This window comes from Nelumbo lutea, chromosome 8 (assembly GCF_056320005.1).
Source record: "Nelumbo lutea isolate HS-2025 chromosome 8, American lotus-T2T, whole genome shotgun sequence".
NCBI lineage: Eukaryota > Viridiplantae > Streptophyta > Magnoliopsida > Proteales > Nelumbonaceae > Nelumbo > Nelumbo lutea.
This window is the reverse complement of record NC_142691.1, coordinates 34,995,718-35,017,104: the sequence shown is the minus strand read 5'-3', so window position 1 is coordinate 35,017,104 and position 21,387 is coordinate 34,995,718. Positions and strand designations below refer to the sequence as shown.

Genomic DNA, 21,387 nt, shown 5'->3' with positions numbered 1-21,387 from the left:
CACCCACACGAGAAATGTGGCAAGCGAAGAACCACCCAAGCTTTGCCATGGAGCACACACATCACATCAACTTAATCTTGTGTTACAGTGATGAGTCAAGCCCAATCACAGATTCAATCTAATATTTACATTACAAAGTTCAGAACCTACACAAATTACTGGCTCACAATGGCACAATGTTTTTGTCTCAATACACCATCTAACAAATATTATTATTTATTTATTTATATATGTATATAAATTACATGAACAAAATCCTTGTTAGGAGAAAAAACGAATTACATAATTGACCAATACAACAAATTGTGCTTTCCTGTTTTTAACAGAGAACAGCGTTGGAGGTGGCGTGGGGAGATTAGCCGCCTCCGTCTATAAGAAAACTTGTTTCTATGCGGTAGATTGCCCGCTTTCCCCTTTTTTTTTTTGTGGGATTATTGTAATAGATGAATCACCATACATCACGGAGATACCTTCCTTCCATTTGCAGATTCTTCACCATGCTCTCGGCCTTGGAGCTGTCCAGAGATCCCTGAGAACACAGTTCCAGAGCTGTCTTTTAGTAAACCAGGTTTTATTTTGTTTTCTACATGAAGCTAGTGTCAAAATTCTCAGATAGGCCAACTAAACATTTGAAAATAGGTGATGCAGATTAACTAAAGGCATCCTAGGTCAGTTTGAAACTGTCGAGAAAGAAAGCTGAGGTTAGATGAAAACTGACTTCAGAGATCTCAGGTCCAAACAATTGAACGAACAAACATAAAAATAATTGGAATCCAACCGAATGATCCTAACAATTGACCACGTACAGGGTTATAGTTCTACATCATGTACGCATGGGTAGATGGTCTATGCCAGAACTTCAATGGTATGGGAAGGTATTAGGTGCGCATTTGCCCCTGTATGTTTTGTGTGCAAGGGGTGTGTGTGTTGCATTTTGGTCCAGAAGCTGTAGCATTATGCGTTCAAGAGTCAAACACCCTCCAAACTTCTCTGGAAACAACATACCTGTTGTTGGACAATGGTGTGGAGTGTGCGGTGGACGTCCCTAGCCATCCCTTTGGCATCACCACAGACATAAATATAACCACCATTTGAGATCATGTTCCAAACATCCGATGCCTAGACAGAAATGAGCAAACAAGCATTGATCAGCAACTCAACTACCATAATTGATCAGCAACTTTACAGTAGCTCAATCCATATTAGTTGATATAAATTATTAGCAAGATTTCCCATACAAGGGAAACAGATGGCTTTTAGCAATGCAGCCAAGCGTTGTAGGTCAAACAACAATGAAGATGGTGAGCACAAGAAACCCTTTGGAGCTTCATAACAAGATATTTGAAGACTCCTCAAGATAGGCCATCTAGGTACTATTATCATCATTAAAATGAAGAGGTGAACATTTTGTCATACCTTTTCCATCATTTTATGCTGCACATATTCTTTGGTAGGTCCCTCTCGTGAGAAAGCAATAACAAGTTCAGACATTACACCAGAAGCAGCAAATCCATTCAATTCCTCTTCATAGATGTAGTCCTGCAGTCAAATAACAACTCAGATCAAAAGTTTGCAATTGAAGAAACTTCAGGCAATCATAATAGACCACCCGAGGATATGAATTACCATTTTGCGGTTTCTGCATCCAAAGAAGAGGACTGCAGGTCCTAGTTCTGCTCCAGCTTCCTTCAGAGCAGCCCTTTCCTGAAAATTGATTAATATATAAATCTTTTAGTTGGTTCCACTTCAGAATGCTATATAAGGTAGTAAATAACTGAAAATTCACAACCAACAAAATAGACCTGAAGGAATCCCCGAAAAGGAGCCAACCCTGTGCCAGGGCCAATCATGATAATTGGCAGTGAAGTATCTCTGGGCAGTTTGAAGTTGGATTGTCTCACAAAAATAGGCGCCCAACTGCAATCATGGCTTTCCTCCAAAGGCACTGAATTCTGCATTGTAATGGCTCAAATTAGTCAAAGTGTATAAGGCACTGGTTATGGTTGTCAGGACAAGTTTGCAGAAGGAAGCATATAGAGGTCACTAGTTGGTGAAAAAATTGTAATGACTATTGTTTTTAATTGGCATTAGTAATCAGTATTTTATTTAATGTGTTGCACAGGTTTGAATCCTTAAAATTTTAAGTTCTTGTGAAATGGAATTACTAACACAAGCTTACACGCAAAAGAAAAATTAATCAAACATTTGTGCATCAACCCCCAGACCAGGTGCCCCACAAATCAATTTCTTCCTGTTGACCCCCTGTCTCACACTACATTACCAGCATATTTCTAGCACTACAAATAAAAAAAAAAAAAATTACCTTAATCCAAGTTGAGCAGACTCCTTTGTGAATCCTTCCCACTGGTGTCTTCTCATACACTAAGGCACATGTAACATGAATTCTAGATGGTGCCATCCTGTAAACAGCAAAAAAGAACACATAAAATGAGAAAATACTGATCAAATGATGAAAAGAAGAGCAAACACAGGTCCACTTAAGAAATACTTGGAGAAAACAATAAGGGGGAGTTCTACTACCTCTCACAAAAACTATTTCAATGGAAAATAAAAGAACTAATAAAATGCATTTCCTTATTAGTATAGAATTCCTACACAAGACATGTTTCTACTGACTGCTCACTTTAATCATCTAACACAAAGCTTGGAGCAGATCAAATAGTTAACTAATCAGGCAAGACTAGTGTTTTAACACAGAGATCTTCTTAGGTGCTTTGTTTTACTTATGTGATTTCTAAAAAAGTAGATTGAATTAAATCCAAACAGTCACCGAACCAGGCCATCCTAAAGATAAAATGGATTTGATTATCACAGTGCGTATAGGCTGAGTTTTGTTCTATAGATTTCCTATGGAAGACAGTTCTATTAATCACTGCAGTTAATAAAGCCCAAGTTTCTACAATTAATATATAACAACAGTCCTTCCTTTATGGATTGCACAGTTGACTACTTGTAATAATAACATATTAACAGTAATTGGAGTATCTTTAAATTTGAAAAAATAGAGCTCTATTTACCTTGGGGAGGATGAGATAGAATAGTATCTTGGCTGCAAGCGAGGAGCTATTGCCGCAAAAAACACTCCCAGAGGAGGTTTGGCTGATGGAAATTCATTCATGACTTCAAGAAGACTTCTCTGACTTGCAATTATCCACTGTGCATATTCATCCTACACAAAGAAAATTGCCGCTAAATAAAGAGAAAAATGGGAGCAGTTAGTGGTGTCAGTTTTCTAAGAAAAGTTTAAACCTTTCCAGCAGGAGATGCAAGGAATCTTAATCGGTCAGCCTCACTTTGATCAGAAGCATGAGCAGCTAAAGCCAATAAAGCAGCCTGGTAAAACATATGCATTGGTAACATACCAAGGTAAAACAAAAAAGTGTGTGAAAGATTGAACCAACAAAAGGTATGCAAATGGATTTCAGCAGATAAGTGAACCTTTTTTGGAGAATTTAAAAGATCTGCATATCGAGTTAGAGCTATTCTTAAAGTGCAAGGAGATGGGAAGGGAGGTGGCAAGGAGCTTCCACTAATTGGTGTTCCATCCTCTTTGTCAGTATGAATGGAGAAGAAAGTATCCCCAGCATAATCTAACAACCTCTCAGCTTCCTCTACAGTTTCAATACAATTCTCAGAGTACACACCAACATGATCTCCTGTTTCATACCTGAGGGAAAATGGAAAAGAAACAGATATCACATATGAACTATGCGACAATGACAAGACTGAAATACCAAAAACAAACAAGATTCTTATTAACCATAGCAATTCCCTACCCTCAAACAATGAGGAAAAAAAACAGAATCACAATAGATGAGTTGTAAACAACATGGAAAAAATATAGAGTATTTAAGAGATAAGATACAAAGAACTTACGATAATCCAGTGCCTGAAATGTCAAATTCAAGATGAGTGCAAGAACGATCAGATTCTGGGGTGTGAAGTTCTCTCCGCACAACCACATTAGACCTTCATTCAAATTGGACACGATTCAGATTTGAAAAGTACTATACTGAACTTAAAATCCAGAATTCTTAACTTCCACTAGTACCTGCATGGATGTTGAATATCATATACAGCATGACCATTGGCATTACTCCAGTTATTGCCTTTTGCTGGAACATCTGCAGGATCATAAAATATGACCCGGTACTCTGGAACAGCAGCAGTGTAAGGAGTGGAAACAGTTGTATCATCCTCATCCCTCAGCAGCTGATCCAACTCAGGCCATACCAATTCTCGCCTATAACAAAAATAGTTGAAGCCATGCCAAACATTTTAATACAAACATAACGAAGGAAGTAAGGATGAAGCAGAAAAATATATCAATTCAAAAAAGCAAGAGAAATCCATAGTACCATGCTGCAAAGTCATCTTCAATACACTGATCATCATCTCCAAGACCCGCAGGGACAAGTTGTTTCCCACCTATTAAAGCAAGAAAGCTTTATAAGAATTCAAGATAAGAACTATGGATTTGACTGTGTATAATAATACAAAATTTCATACATTGTATATACTTTCTAATGTGATTTATGCATTTTGGTTAGCTTGACAAATACATACCAATATAATGATGCATGTACTAATTAATGTGTAAAAAATATTCTTCAGACACATCTAGTGGTGGATCAGATTTAGATAACTTAACAAACAAATGAGTATACTTAACTAGTCAAAATTCTACTAAAGAATAATGAGGGATATTGATAACAAGGTAGCTAGATTAACTCGATCTGTTCACACTTCAGAAGTTGTGTTAAGTATTTGTGCTTTAAATTAAGTAGCTATGCCTCATAAGCTTACCACAAGCATTCATCAGGCATGGCAGTGTTAAAAGGAAAAAGCAATGACAAAGCCAAACATCAATTCTTGAAAACAAATTGTCGAACCAAAATCTGATTAATTGGCAGATTGTAGCTAACAAAGTACTGAATTTATTTGACTGAATACCTAACCAAACCACCCAACAGCAATAACAATAGAAAAAAAAATACCAGGTACTATTGTTGCTGACCCTCATATTATTAGATTATGAAATTTGGTTGCATATGCTAATATAAAATGATTCAATGAAAAACAGAGTTAACACTCCATAACAAATTAGTATTTGAGTTATTATAGTTATAACTGATATTATCATCAATTTATCATTGATTAGAATTAACAAGGAAAGCATGATCATCCATACTATCTGATCATAGGCAAATAGGAAAATAGTTATAAAAGCACATATATAAGTGCCAATGTGTTATCAACCATCAGAATGAATCTCCAATGGTATAAAAGAGAAAGGAAACATCTATGTGCGACACCAGAACCACTGGATACTGGAACTTAAAGCTGTGGTTCACGCCATTTACCAAACCCATATAAAGAGTATCTTCCAAGATCCTAAACGTATAAAAGGTGTTATTGTGTTTATTCATGCTAACAGAAATGGCCAGTTGATTTTTATGGACAAAACAGGGAGGACAGGCAAAAGGGAGAAAATGATTCTAAAAGCAAATCCAAAGAGCAGTGCTTCTCAAAACGAAGAATCCTGTTAAATTCATAGCAAAGAGGTCAAACAAACATACCCTGTTCAGCAAGGAGCTCATCCACAACCTTTGCCACCTATTTTCCCCATAAAACATAAAGAGCAGAATTTAAAAGTGAAGCCCAAAAACAACGATATGAGAAATTTAATAATCGAACGAAGACCAAAACAATGACAGGGGAAGTTTCATAGTCGACTTTCCTTTCCTACCTTATTGAAATGCTCATATTGCCTGTTACCGAGACCAAACACTCCGAAAGTAAGTTTCTCAAGCCAGGTTCCCCGCTCTTTTCCCTGCATATCCATCCATTAACCACAGGTAGAACCAATCAACACAATTATCAAAACATGAAAAAAGTAAGCTTCAGTTCACAATATTTACCTCAGTAAACCACTTGTAGAATCTAGCAGCGTTATCAGTGGGTTCACCATCACCATATCTACACACCCACATAAAATTCCTCAAAATTTAGCAAAAACGGCAGTTAAGAAAAGAATAAATACATGCGAAAAAATTTAGGCAAAATGACAATTTAGACTATAGCATACGTTGCTAAAAAGAAGAATGCTAAAGTTTCTTTCTTCATTTTCTCCTCGTATTCATCATCATCAGCTGCATAGTCATCCTGAAAATAATATAAACAAGCGTTAGCAGTTCCAATGAAATCTCAGATTGTAAATTAAAAATTTAAAAGCAATCGATCTTTACCAAATCAACTACTTTAAAGGTTGCTTTTTCGTAACGTGCTTTTGCTTCCTCAGCAAGTGCCTGAATATAACGAAAGTCAAACAAAAATTCACCCAATAATTCAAAATCAAAGCTAAAATCAAATGAACCGAAGATCATTCCAACCACCAAGTTAGAAGAAATCAAATTCCAAACCTTAGCAAATCCCTCAGAAGTACCAGTCTGAGTACCAAAAAAGATCGTAACCTTCTTCGTCCCGTCATCAACCTCCGGCTCCGGCTCTTTCACGATCACCGGCTTCGGCGCTTCAACACCCTTGCTCTCTTTCTGCCCAGACGACCTTCGCCAAACGAAGACAAACACACATCCAATCAAGACAGCGATCGAGGTCGTCAATATCATCAGAAACTCCTTATTCTCAATCAAAATCGCCTCTCCCGAAGTCGCCGACACGTTCGATGGATCCGAGTTCCTCTTCAGAAATGCTGACATCAGATCCAAAGGAGAAACCTTTACAGATTCCGAGTTCATGGCGTCTAAAAACTTTGCCAGAGCTCGTCGTCGGAGAATCAAACTCAGACTCAATATCACGAAATTCCGGTTGCTCAAGCACCGGAATCTCGTCCCCTAGAACCAGCGGTGTCGATCAAAGAGTGAGTCTCTGTTGTTGCTGTGTTTGAGTGATGAATCCAAAAAGCTCGCTTAAATGGTTAGAAGAGACTCCCTCTGAAGTCTGAAACTGAAAGAACGTGGGAGGAGAAGAGGGAGTTTTTATTTGCACCTGCGACCGACCGAACGCCTACCAAACTCGACTGGTCAACCCACCTAACTCCCTTAACTGGAGTTAGTGTTATCCGGTTAAAATTAACTTCCCAAAATGACCTTATAATTTTTATTTATTTTAAATTACAAGAAAGAGCCATCAATTCACGGTTTTAGCCGAATTTAGGAGGCGTTGGGTAAGCATTTTCGTGTAATCTTTTCGACCTTTCAAAGTTTGAAAACCTAAATTTGATACTTCTTCATGTTGTAAAAAGTCATGATGGAAGGATAAAGTCTTACATCGAAGTATGTAATTATAGAAAGATTCAGAGGAGTTATTTTTTGGATAGGCATTCCGGTGTTCAAGTTAGTAAATAGTAAAGAGATCAATCAATACGAACTAAGGTATGTGAGTTGGTATGAGATAAGTGCAATAAGGGTGCTTGATTGAGTTTTGAGACCGAAAGTCGCTTTCCTTGAATGTAGCATACATATTTATAGTTGAACATCCATGTTCTGATCGAACTAGGCATCTAGGGTTGACGAGATGAGGTTGTTTATCGAGGTCTCCAGGGGGTCCCCTCTTCCTCAACGGAGTCCACTTTCTTATCTGTGTGGGACACTCCTTCCTGGTCATGCTCTCCCGTTACGCGGCCTGGAAAAAAGCAACCATAGTGTCTGCCACATGGTGCTCTTAAGCTAGCTCGGCAATCACCCAAACACCACTCCCCCTATTCCGAAGTCGATGAGTATAGTGCTCGGTTGTGGTTGGGTAGAAGAGTCCTGGTCCTTGGCTGAAAAACTCTATTGTCCTTGAGCTGGTTGTCTAGGGTGAGACCGATTTGATGGGCGGATTGGGCAGTTCGACGCTTGTGCTGTTTCCGTTACGAGTCGACAAATGCATCATTTCATCTTCCCAAGGTGTACACACGTGAAAATTGCAATAGAATTGATACGTCGTTGATTTGAATTGATCTAAACAGTTGGCTACCTCTATATAAAGGGAGGTGGCAAGCCATTTCACTTTGTTATCTTGGGTGAAAATGATAATAGGAGCTCAATGGGTGTTAGTCATCGCCTAGTGTTTTAGGTGTTCCGTGGTGCTACTCTTTGTCTTCATCTTCCTTCTCATCTTCGTCTTCTTCCTCTTCTTTGTCTGACTCTTATATGTCGGGTATTGAGTCCAAGCTAGGGTCTCACCCTGAGGCCACTATGCTTGTGGTCCGCAAGAGTAACACCCATGGGGCCAAGGGCGAGGGGCTTGAGGGTGAGGGTACCACAATGGAGGAGACCGAGGTCCTTCGGGAAGGCAAAGTCAAGGAAATCGATAAGGCCGAGGTAAATGTAGAGGTGGTGTCCAAAGAGGGGCTCGACGCCTCTGCGTAGTTCGGCAACCGCTTCACTTCTTCTCCGTATAGTTTAACACCTCGAGACTTGGCCCGTATTAGATCCCTTTATTGTATCCCAGAGGAGTACGAGCTGTGGCATACCTATTTATAGCTGAATGTCTGTGTTCTAATTGTATTAGACATCCAGGGTTGTCAGGATGAGGTTGTCTGCCAAGATCTTCAATGGGTCCCCTCTTCCCCAATAGAATCTGCTTCCTTGTCCATGTGGGTCACTCCTTCCTGGTCATGCTCTCCCATTACGTGGCTCAGAGAGAGTGGCCATGGAGTTTGCCACGTGGTGCCCTTAGGCCAGTTCGACAATCACCCAAACACTTCTCTTTTTGGTAATGAATGACAGAAAACAAAATGATTTAGGATGCATTTGACATTTTTATTCTAAGGACGTATCTCCTTTTCTTGGTTAAAAACTTAGTGTTCATAAGGGCATTAATTGAAAAAAGGGAAAAACAAAATGCAGCCTTAAAATACTTCAAAAAGCTTATGGAAATTCAAAATGGTAAAACTTTTTCTGTTTTTCTATATTAAAAATCTTTCATTTAATAGCTCTATAGATCATGATAAAACAAGATGCTTAAAACCATCTAGATGTTTAAAGACAAGAACCTAAAAGTTCATTACATCTTTTGGCCATCTAGATTATTGAAAACATTATCTAAAAATACTTGTATATTGTAAGGGTTGTTAGGCAAGTCTTTTTAGGTAGATCTTTCAACAGTCCAATAGATAAGAAGGCACTTAAGCTTTTGGGGTCTTGTCTTTAAAGATTAAGGCCGTTTGGTTCGTATCATGGTCTATTAGGTTGTTAAAAACAACTGGAAATGTTATTTTCAGCTCGAAAAGACCAAAAGTTTCATTTTGAAGCTTTCTTTTTTTTTTTTTCTTTTTTAGTCTATGCAATACAAAATGGAAAAGGACCACTGCAATACCAAATGGAAAAGGACCACTTTTTTTGATCTTTAGAGCTTTCCAAACCAAAAAAACATATCAAAAAAATGCACCAAACACCACCTTACTCATAGGGGTGTGAATAGGGTGGATTTGAGTTGAGTCGTGCCAAATATTTGGCTATTCAAGCTTGACTCGACCAAAAAGAAATGAGGCCTGAGCTCGATCGAGATCGAGCACAGTTTGAGATAGATAGTTGAGCTCGAGTTCTTTTCAACTCAAAAGCCCGTAAGCTCAAGCTCAACTGTAAGCCAAATTTCTTATAAAATTAAAAAATTATAAATATAAAATATTTATTTTTTCATTTTATATATAAAAAAATTAAGAATTACAAAAATTAATTATTATTATGCATATAATAATTAAAAATATTATATGTATATATATACGTTAGATTTGAATTCGACTCGAGTAAGTTATATTCATTTCCATCCCTACGTTAGATTTGAATCCGAATTCGTTTAAGTCGTTAACTGTTATAACCCAGAGCTACCCAACGGGAGTAGCTGAATATTGAGCGTTTAGTGTCGAAAACACGTGGGACGGGATGGAAATTTTAGTATTAGTGTTGGTTGGTTGTGTTTCGTTGGAGGGCAGATGCCAGATGGTGTATGTTGGTGCGTGCGAAGTTCGTTGGCGAGGAGGATTACCATTGAATGCAGCAAAAGGTTTTGACCTGCCAGCCCACAGTTTTGGTTGAGGACTTTATATGTTTATATGGGAGTCAATGGTTACGCGTTTTGATTAACCCCCGCCGATCAGTGGGAGTTGAAAAAAAAAAAGGGAAAATTTACTACTATCCTACCATCGTTTACTTTTAGCGTGGTGCTGCCACCGTGATATACAAACTTTAAAATGCGATAAGGCACTATCCGAATTTTCCAAGTTCGGCATTTTAGTATTTATCGTTAATCTATCGTTAAGTGATATTTGAAAAAGACACGAATGTCCTTCAAGTGTTATTTAATTTTTCTTATCAGTCATTTAAACGTTGATAAAAAATTAACAGTCCAAAATTCTTGCTTGTTCCATTTAAGAAAGTTGGGGTCACATTTATGTGGGTATTCAGTGATCCTAACTTTCTTAAATAGAAGAGACAAGGATTTGAGACAATTAATTTTTTATCAATATTTGGATAATTGATAAAAAAAATTAAATGACATTCGAAGGGCATTTGTGTTTTTTTTAAATGCCACTTAATGACTGTTTAATGACTAGTTAATGGTAGGTAGGTACTAGATTGTCATGTTTTGATAGTTTGGATATTGAATTGTCGCATTTTAAAGTTTGAGGACCAAAATGACACTAGGCCCAAAGTATAGGGTATTAATCGGGAATTTTCCCCCCAAAAAAAGGCAGAATAATATGGGTCCTGGGTTTTGTGTGTTATTATAATTGTTTCAACATTCTTTTTTTTTTTTTGAAAGCACCCTTATGTCACGGGGGTAATCTTTGGGGCCCCGTGCGGCACTCGAAATGGGCGAGTAAGCCTACGAAACAAAGCAAACACACACAGAAAGGCAACAAGAAGGCACACTAGTTAGCAAAAGGCTACTTGTATTGCATTAATCAGTGGTAAGCACAAGCACACAGTACAGTGTCGAGGGGATCTCGTGCTTAACCTTTACACGCTTATGAGCTCACTCGACTACCTACCTCCCCTCAAAGAGTACGTTAAGCTTTTGGGGGAGTGACAATATGAAACATCAAAATAATGGAAAAGCATACTAAGTAATTACAATTACGCCATCGGCGGTCCCCCTTACAAAATACAAGCAAAGCCCACCCATGACACACATGTTGGCTCCTTGAAAGCACGTGGCTGGCACTCGGATGCTTCACTGTAGGTGCTTGATGGCGCGATGAAGGAATCACCCGTGACACTTAGGCAAATTCACTCAACAAATTACTTAGTTACATCAGAATCCAGATTATGAATCAAGAAGCCAGTAGGTAGAGACCAAGTTACACGGGAAGAAGAAGAAAGAGCATGCTTGGCAAGACAATGTGTAACTCGATTACAAGATCAAAGAACAAAAGTAACTGACTAAGAATGAAGATAAAGAAGATATCTCTTACAATTGATGATGAGAGTATAAATACTCCATTAAGGTGTAGATAAATCCTCTAACAAGAGATCTCGGAGACAAAAAGCAATATTATTTAAAGCATTTTTTTTTTCTGGTTAAAGGCTGTATAAACAATTTATCATTTAGTGTCACTTTTTGTTAAGTTAGATAACAACTTATTGTCTAGAATAAATGAATGAAGTCCAAATTGCTATATTATAGGCAATTTCAGAAGTCAAATATAATGGGTCTAATTGGGTGTTAAATCTAATTATCCCCTTTATTGTTTAATTTTGTTTTTAGGTCTATTTTATACAACTGTCTATCTTAAATAGAGTGATGAGGAAATTATATCATCGTAGATTGGGGTTCTTAGATGGTAATTGGGTTCCTGTATTTTTTGGCGCCAGCGGCATTTGATCGAGAGTCTCAGCCATACGAGGCCCCGCAGCTGCAAATGAGGCAGTTCTCGTGGTTTTCTTGGATCACAAGGGAATGATGTTTGCAGGCTTGCAGCCAGGTAAGCTGATGTCTTTTCTTCGGGTAGACATCGAGGGATTCTAATAAGGAAAATGATTTATATTATATCTATACTATATTCTAATAGAAAGTTGTCTATTTAAGCTTTACTCAAATATTAGCTATGCACAAATAGTGCAAGGTTTTTGTCCTTAAATCAGAAAATTAAGTATGAACCATAATTTTGAATTGATTAATTTACCCTTACTGTTTTAAAATTGAGTAACCCTACCCCTACTGTTTTTAATAATTGACTAACTCTACCCTTACTATTAAATTCCATAAATATTCCACCAAAACTCACTACACTTGATATATATATATTTTTTTGAAACCCAATTTTACCCTCACCTCTCTCCCCCTCTCTCTCTCCCCTTCTTTTTCCTATTGGGTTCAGGCATAGATTTCACCAATACAAGGGTTTCACCGTGCTCTTCGTCTCGTTAAAGATTTCCAAAGTTCTGAATACCAGTGAAGCTCTTCATCTTGCAATGACTGCCCCACACCACCGAAACTCCTTTCCCATTGCAGTCTCCTCATCCTCCCTCTTTCTCTCTCTTGTCCGCCACTCCGGTTAGACCGCCACCAGTAGCCCATTTCCTCTTGCCGTTAGAAACCCTATTGCAACGGCAGCGATATTCCTAAGCTCAGAACACTTCTAGTGTTCAGCCACAGAGACAACCAACTCGGGATCTCCGCTGTTTCCAACCTACCGCAATTGACTCTACTACAACCTCCAAGCGAGTTTGTGAAAGTCTTTTGTACCTTGTCTCTAGGGTCATTCCACAACCTGAAATCTGGTATGGTGTTATCGAAGTCTGCAAATCAGTCAATCCACAACCTGAAATCATTTGGCGTCTTCAACAATGGGAAGGAAGCTAGAGGAGATAGAGAGAGCCGTCGTTGCTCTGTGTTCTTAGATATGATCCTGACTAGAGAAAGGAAAACCCAATTTCTCAAACACTCAAAACCCCTTGAACGCCTAGAACCCCTCAATGACCTATGACCTTCCCCTATGGTTACAGATTACAAATTGTAACCATGGTAAAGAAGAAGAAAAATACGTAGAAGAAAAGGAATCAAGAACTTGCAGGGTAAGTAAGTAGAAGTTTTGTATATGGGTCGGTGGTTCTCTACTCATTTCAGCAACGAAAGGGGGAAGGAGGATTAATGGAGGAGAGAGAGAGAATGAAAAGGAGAATAATGCACCACCTCTGCCTGAAGTTGCAGTGGTAGTGGTGGTGTTTCAGATAAAAGGAATGGAAAATAGGGGTACGGGAGGGCGGTGAAGAGGTCCACCTCCTCCTCTTCCCTCTCATCGTCATATACTCTACTTCATATGCTGCTTCCAAATCTATCTCCAACGTCCATACTTCACCCACTCGAAAGACAGATAATTCCAGCCCGAGTCTCCTATAGTTACACATTAACTAATGAGTTTTTTTTTTGTTAAAACCCGTAGTCGCTATGCAACAACTCTCATTATTTGTTGTAAAAATAGTAAAGAGAGAGTAGATGGAACTTATCGGTAATCGCTATCCAAACCGAAGTTGCAATGGTGTGAAGTTGTTGCAGGAACTTGAAACTGGGAATTGTAAGAAGATGAAGGCCTGAGTTGTGCCACTTGGTCACTCTCCTTAAAACCGTATTTGCCCCCTATGGTGTAGTTGGGTGATCGCAAACCGTCGCCCAGATAAAACAGCCCACATGCCACTAGTATGTGTGCACTCACTTACCAAACCTCCGCGAACCACTGAAGATTGATGCTCAGATTTCTCAGAGAAAAAACTATAAAAAAAAATGGTGTGTGTGTTGACTGGGTCAGCCAATACTCCTTTTATAGAGTGCTCTCAGACCCGAATGGACACAGATGTGTCCTTTCAAACAGGAGCCTCTTCAGAATAGTGCACTTGTTCGAAGAGGCACAAGGAGGAAGAAGAGACCTGAAAAAAAGAAAAGCAATTTATTTAAAAATTAAATTTGAATTTGAAAGGACACGTTTTAAAATAAAAAATGTATAATTTGGGTAAACAAAATGATTCAGTGTATTGCACATACACGCGAACGCGAACGCGAACGCGAACACGAACGCACCCGTGCCTGGCTCGGCTCGGCGCGCATATGAAAAACACCCCCAACCCCGCATATGAAAAACACCCCCAACCCCCCTCACATGCATGGAATATCCATAATCCTCTCCTCCTATGGGTCCCTACCCATAGAGGGAGCAAGACTACAAATATACTCCACTTCCACTCCTTTCCCAAGCAATGTGGGACAAGGAGTCATTCAAGGGAGGAAAGGATAAAAAAAAGAGAGGGAGGAGAGAGATTCTTGTAAATTTGAATCTCCCTCCAACAATCCCCCACAAGATTCAAAATTACAAGAAGATCGAACAATCTGTGCATTGTAGTGAGAAAAGTATTCATGGTGATGTCTTTTGGACTTCAGTCAACACTTAGGTATGACAGGTTATGTTATAGAGTACAGGTGGAGTCAGACTCATTCAACCTTTCCTCCTTATCGTAACGGCCAACCACTTCAATTCACTAGTTCTTTAGTGGTTCTTTTGTTTTGGAGCATTTCGGCCTTCTTCCCCTCTTGGAATCATGAGTGTTTTCGAAAGTCAGCCCTAGATCTCTCTTAGAAGCAGCCACACTTCACACTCACTTAGGTCAATTATTAGTGTGCACTGCTCACACTATTCCTAATTGATTAAGAACCTCATGCTCAACCTCCTCAATTTGTAGTGAGCACTATCATACCTCACATCTGAAATGGGACACAAATGATAGTGCTTTCCCAAGTCATCTAGTGACTTGTTTTTACCCATTCAACCTAATTCATGGGATCTCCTTTCACATAGGTTGGGTGTCCATCACTAATGACTTTGTAACGGGGTTCAACCCCATTCTTACCAATGCCTCATAAACCACCTTAGAAGTTTGTGGTTTGGTTAACGAATATGCAAGGTTCTTTTTAGATCTTACAAAATCTAGAGCAATTGTACATTCGCTGAGGTATTGTCTTACCAGGTTATGTCTTAAGTGGATGTGCCTTTTTTTACCATTGTACGTCTGGTTCTTGGCTCTAGCTATTGTTGCTTGGCTATCACAATGGAGAGATATGGACAGAGCCGGCCGCAGTCAAAGTGGTATATCTACTAGCAAGTTCCTTAGCCACTCTGCCTCGGACCCCACCAATTCTAGTGCAATGAACTTGGCCTTCATTATTGAACTTGTATTGCATGACTGCTTTACTGATTTCCACGATATTGCTCCTCCACCTAGAGTAAACACATATCCATTGGTGGAAGTACTATCCTTTGAATCTGAAATCCAATTCGCATAAGTAGAGCCTTCTAAAACAAGAGGAAAACCTGAGTAATGTAAACCAAAATTTATGGTTCCTTTTAAATATTTTAATAATCTTACTAAAGCTTTCCAATGTTCATTTCTAAGATTATGAGTATGCTGACTTAATTTTCCTATAGCTATAGCTATGTCTGGCCTTGTACAGTTCATTAAGTAGGATACAAATCCAATTATACTTGCATACTCCTTTTGTGAAACATGTTCTCCTATATGTTTCTTTAAGTGAATACTATAATCAAGAGGTGTTTTAACTAGTTTACAATCATAGTGTCCAAATTTCCTAAGAAGACTCTCTACATAATGTGATTGGGAGAGAATGAAGTTTCCATGTTCTTTATGGATTTTAATCTCCAAGATTACATCAGCCACACCCAAGTCCTTGGTATCAAATTTGGACAATAGAAATTGTTTCGTTTCTTTTACTACCTCTAGACTAGTTTCCATTATTAGCATATCATCAACATGTAGACAAATCATGACTCATTTATTATTTTCAACTTTGCTATAGACACATCTATCATAATCATTTTTGCTATATACATTAGTTACTAACAAATTATCAAAATTTTCATGCCATTGTTTGGGTGCTTGTTTTAAGTCATATAGAGACTTAATTAATTTATATACTTTATTTTCTTGTCCTGGCATTATGAAGCCTTTAGGTTGCTTAATGTAAATTTGTTCATCTAATTCTCCATTTAAGAAAGTTGTTTTCACATCCATTTGGTGAACTACCAGTTTGTAAATGGATGATATAGCAAACAAAACTCTAATTGTTGTTAATCTTGCAACTGGGGAGTATGTGTCAAATAAGTCTACATCTTTCTTTTGTTTGAACCCCTTAGAAACTAATCTGGCCTTGAATTTATCTATTGTGCCATTCAGCTTTAGTTTTTTTTTTTTAAATCCACTTACAATCTAGTGCCTTAGTTCCAGGTGGGAGATCTACAAATTCCCAAGTGTGATTAGTGACTAAGGAGTCTATTTCACTTTTTATGTCATATTTCCAAAATACTGCATCAGGTGAGGTTATAACTTCTTGATAGGTTACTGGGTCCTTGTCCACTAGAAATGTGAAAATTCTGTCACCAAGTTTGTTTCCCTTCTTTGTCTTTTACTTCTCCTTAAGTCTAGGTCTTGCCTAAGTGAAGTACTAGTTTCTTGAGCATTCATTAGTTATTGGTTTCTGACTTGGTTTTGGGAATGTTCCCTATTTAATGTTTCTTTTTTCCAAGGGAAGATGTGCTCAAAGAACTCTGTATCTTTGAATTTGATTATTGTGTTATTTTCAATAGCATTTTCAATTATTTTGATTACAATGAACTGATAAACTGCATTGTTTTGTGCATAGCTAATGAACACACAGTCACAGGTTTTCGGTCCTAATTTCTTTCTTTTAGGTTCAAGTATTCTAACATTTGCTAGGCAGCCCCAAACTTTTAGATAGTTCAAATTAAGTTTTCTGTTATGCCAAAGTTCAAAGGGAATCTGTCCTTTATTCTTAGGAGGTATTCTATTATATAAGTGACAAGCCGCTAGGATTGCTTCCCCCCACAAATTTAGAGGTGCACCTGAACTTATTAGCATTACATTCATCATTTTTTTTTAATGTTTTGTTAAGTCTTTTTGCAACTCCATTAGATTTAGGTTGATAGGGAGCTATGGTTTCATGTATGGTTCTATTTTCTTCAAAGAATTTTCTAATGGTTTGTCTATCATACTCAATTCCTCTATCTATTCTAAGTCTTTTTATTTTCTTTCCTAATTGATTTTCTACTTTAATTTTGTACTTTATGAAAGCTTGATTAGCCTCATCTTTGATCTAATTAGAACTACTTTTTCATATCTAGAGAAGTCATCCGTAAATGTTATATAGTATATTTTTCCTCCTCTAGCTTCATGACATTTAAGGTCTCCTAGATCACTGTGTATAAATTGTAACAATTATGTTTCTCTTTATACACTTTTATGAGGTTTCTTAGTAAATTTTGCTTCTATACCTATTTGGCATTTTTTATTTGTAAAGTTAATAAGAACATTCAAAAATCCTAATTGACATAAATGTTTTAAATAAGGAGCATTACAATGTCCTAGTCTAGCATGCCAAATATCAAAAAATTCAACAATATAACTAGAAGAAGAAGCAGTTTTATTTATAATAATATCAGAGATGTTCGGTACAAATAATCCACCATCATTGTACAATTTTTCCAATAAATACATTACTTTTAGTCAACACAGCCTTGTCTGCTTCAAATGTGAGTTTTAGTCCTACTTTGTTGAGGAGTGCTCTCGATACCAAGTTTCGTTGGATCTCTAGCACATGCAGTACATCATTCAACATTAGGATTTTTCTTGAAGTCAGTCTCAGGAGCACCTTTCCATTGCCGATGACCTTCGAAGTTTGTGAGTTTCCCATGAAAACTTGCTCTCCTTCAGATAGAGTTGTATACTCATAGAAGGAATTACAGTCTCAACATATGTGCTTGGTAGCACCAGTGTCCAGTACCCACTCTTTTGGCTTATCAACTAAGTTTACCTCAGTTACCATTGCTGCGATAACATTCTTAGTCAAATTGACTTTTGGTTTCCTAGAGTCCTTCTTTCGATACCAATAGTCCTTCTTGTAATGCCTGGGTTTGCCACATACATAGCAGTTTCCTTTCTTTTGTTGTTTCTTGATTTTCTTATCATTTTTCACATTCAAGTTCTTTTTAAATTTTGTAGATTTTTCCTCCACCAAATTGGTTTTTGAAAGATGACCCTCATTTTTCTTTTTGTTCTTTTCTTTTATCTTAATTTGGATCACTACTTGATTGAAAATAGTGTCATTTCTCTTGTGTTTCATACTGATCTTGAAATCATTCCATGTATGTTGTAGTTTTTCTATGAGAGAACCATCAACGAATTCATTTCGTAGTACCATGCCTTCCTTTGCTAGTTCTCTCACAAGAACCTAGAACTCATCTATTTGAGTAGACACATCCATGTCTTCTTTCATAGTGAAGTGCAGGAAGTTGGTAATTACATATTGCTTATTTCCAGCATTTTCTAGAATACACTTAGTGTCCAATGCATTCTAGATTTCATAAGCATAATTATAGGAAGAATAAACATTGTACAATTCATTGGACAAGCAATTTAGGATATGGCTGGTACAGAGGTGGTCGGTTGTAGTCCAATATTCTACAACAACAGAACGGGTTGGTTCCTCCATATTTAATGGGTTCGGTTTAGTCAAAGCGAAAGCTACTCCTAACTATTCTAAGGCAAACAATAGGCATTGTCTCTAAAGCTTGTAGTTGGTCCCATTGAAGGGTTCAATTTTAGAGAAATTGGGAACTGTTGACAGTATCCGGTTCCTTATGAAGGGGTTAGTAGAGATAGATTCCATAAATATGGTTTTAAGAATGTTGTAAAAATAGTAAAGAGAGAGCATATGGAACTTATCGGTAATCGCTATCCAAACTGAAGTTGCAGTGGTATGAAGTTGTTGCAGGAACTCGAAACTAGGAATTGCAGGAAGATGAAGGGCTGAGTTGCGCCACTTGGTCACTCTCCTTAAAACCGTATTTGCCCCCTATGGTGCAGACGGGTGATCATAAGCCAGTTGCCAAGATAAAAGAGCCCATATGCCACTGGTAGGCATGCACTCACTTACTAGACCTCCGCGAACCACTGAAGAGTGATGCTCAGATTTCTCAGAGAAAAGAATGTCGAAAAAAATGGTGTGTGTTGACTGGGTCAGCCAACACTCCTTTTATAGAGTGCTCTCAGACCCGAATGGACACAGATGTATCATTTCAGACAAGGGCCTCTTCAGATAAACAAAATGATTCAGTGCATCATGCGTACACGTACACGCGCCCGCACCCGCACCCACACCTGCATCCGCGCCCACGCCCACACCCCAACCTGGTCGACCCGGCCTGACTCGGCTCGACGCGCGCATGTAAAAAGCACCCTCCAACCCGAAACTGAAGTTGCAGTGGTATGGAGTTGTTGCAGGAACTCGAAATTGGGAATTGTAGGAAGATGAAGGGCTGAGTCGTGCCACTTGGTCACTCTCCTTAAAACCGTATTTGCCCCCTATGGTGCAGACGGGTGATCATAAGCCAGTTGCCAAGATAAAAGAGCCCATATGCCACTGGTAGGCGTGCACTCACTTACCAGACCTCCGCGAACCACTGAAGAGTGATGCTCAGATTTCTCAGAGAAAAGAATGTCGAAAAAAATGGTGTATGTTGACTGGGTCAGCCAACACTCCTTTTATAGAGTGCTCTCAGACCTGAATGGACACAGATGTATCATTTCAGACAAGGGCCTCTTCAGATAAACAAAATGATTCTGTGCATCGTGCGTACACGTACACGCGCCCACACCTGCACCCACACCCGCATCCGCGCCCACGCCCACGCCCACGCCGACGCCCCAACCTGGCCGACCCGGCCTGACTCGGCTCGACGCGCGCATGTAAAAAGCACCCTCCAACCCGAAACTGAAGTTGCAGTGGTATGGAGTTGTTGCAGGAACTCGAAACTGGGAATTGTAGGAAGATGAAGGGCTGAGTCGTGCCACTTGGTCACTCTCCTTAAAACCGTATTTGCCCCCTATGGTGCAACCGGGTGATCACAAACCAGTTGCCACGATAAAACAGTCCATAGGCCACTGATAGGCATGCACTCAGTTACCAGACCTCCGCAAACCACTAAATATTGATGCTCAGATTTCTCAGAGAAAAGAATGTCGAAAAAAATGGTGTGTGTGTTGACTGCGTCGGCCAACACTCCTTTTATAGAGTGCTCTCAGACCCGAATGGACACAGATGTATCATTTTATACAGAAGCCTCTTCAGATAAACAAAATGATTCAGTGCATCGCGCGTACACGTACACGCGCCCGCATCCACACCAGCATCCGTGCCCACACCCACACCCACGCCCCAACCCGGCCCGACTCGGCTCGACGCGTGCATGTAAAAAGCACCCCCAAACCCGAAACTGAAGTTGCAGTGGTATGAAGTTGTAGGAACTCGAAACTGGGAATTGTAGGAAGATGAAGGGCTGAGTCGCGCCACTTGGTCACTCTCCTTAAAACCGTATTTGCCCCCTAGGGGCAATGATATAAAGGGTAAAGATGTCTTTCTCCAATATCTTCTTCAATGCATAAGAAGACAGGTTGATACATAGAGCTTTCATGCATTATTGCAAACCCAAAATTTTGGAGCAAGTTATTTCATTCTTGCGTTGCTTTAAAATCAAATAGTCATTTTTTAATCATTTTGTTGTAAAGGAAGTGGAAGATTTTGTAGCATTGAAAGAGAGAATCATTGAAGAGAATGCATTGAAGAGAAGATTTTGCAGCCATTCCATTGTTACAAACGTTGAAGAGAAATTTTGCTGAACATGTTTAAAAGAGCAATGATCAACCCTTAAAGAGAGAACCGTTGAAGAGAAGATTTTGTAGCCATTCCATTCTTACAACCGTTGAAGAGAAGATTTTGTTGCAATATGTCGAAAAAGAGCACTGATCAACCTTGAAGATTTTGATTTCATTCTAGTTTGCTTGGATGCCAAATTTGGAGCAGGTTCTTGCATTCTTGGCTTCATTAAAATCAAATAATCATTTTTTTAATCATTTTTTTTGTAACGGAAGTAGAGTTCCTATGTTCTTGAAAAACCGAAAATTTGACAAGAGAGGAACCATTCCATTCTATCATGGACAGCATCATGTTCATCTGTACATTGCAGAGGTATAAGTGTACTTTATATGGAAGAACAGTTGAAAAAACTTCCATTGGAGCATGCCGAAATTTACTATCTTCAAGAAAAGAGTCGGGAGGTGTTCGTGCTTGACCGTTGGACTGGAAAATGCCCTTATAAATCATTTGTTGACTACAAGATTGAGTTCACAACAAGAACAACGATTGGAAGAAGATAGAGTTGACGACTTCCCTCCTTGTAGTACTTACTACACATCTAAGGTGTCTTTGTCTATGCATCTAAGCTATCTATCTCTTCTGAGTTTGTGTCTTCTGAGGTGAGAGCTCTTGGTGGATGGA

At 38.7% G+C, this 21,387-nt stretch overlaps 1 protein-coding gene across 1 annotated transcript; it reads right to left on the bottom strand.

Moving 5' to 3' along the window:
• Positions 1-200: 200 nt before the first annotated feature.
• Positions 201-7,104, bottom strand: LOC148843793 (NADPH--cytochrome P450 reductase-like). Its single transcript, XM_088957387.1, has 18 exons — positions 6,444-7,104; positions 6,270-6,329; positions 6,110-6,186; positions 5,943-6,000; positions 5,771-5,854; positions 5,601-5,637; positions 4,380-4,449; positions 4,073-4,264; positions 3,898-3,990; positions 3,460-3,688; positions 3,271-3,354; positions 3,039-3,190; positions 2,324-2,420; positions 1,803-1,952; positions 1,627-1,704; positions 1,417-1,539; positions 1,006-1,119; positions 201-529 (listed from the first exon to the last, which is right to left on the bottom strand). The coding sequence occupies exons 1-18, from the start codon at positions 6,777-6,779 to the stop codon at positions 449-451; spliced, it is 2,115 nt and encodes a 704-aa protein (XP_088813513.1). The 5' UTR covers positions 6,780-7,104; the 3' UTR covers positions 201-448.
• Positions 7,105-21,387: the final 14,283 nt, after the last annotated feature.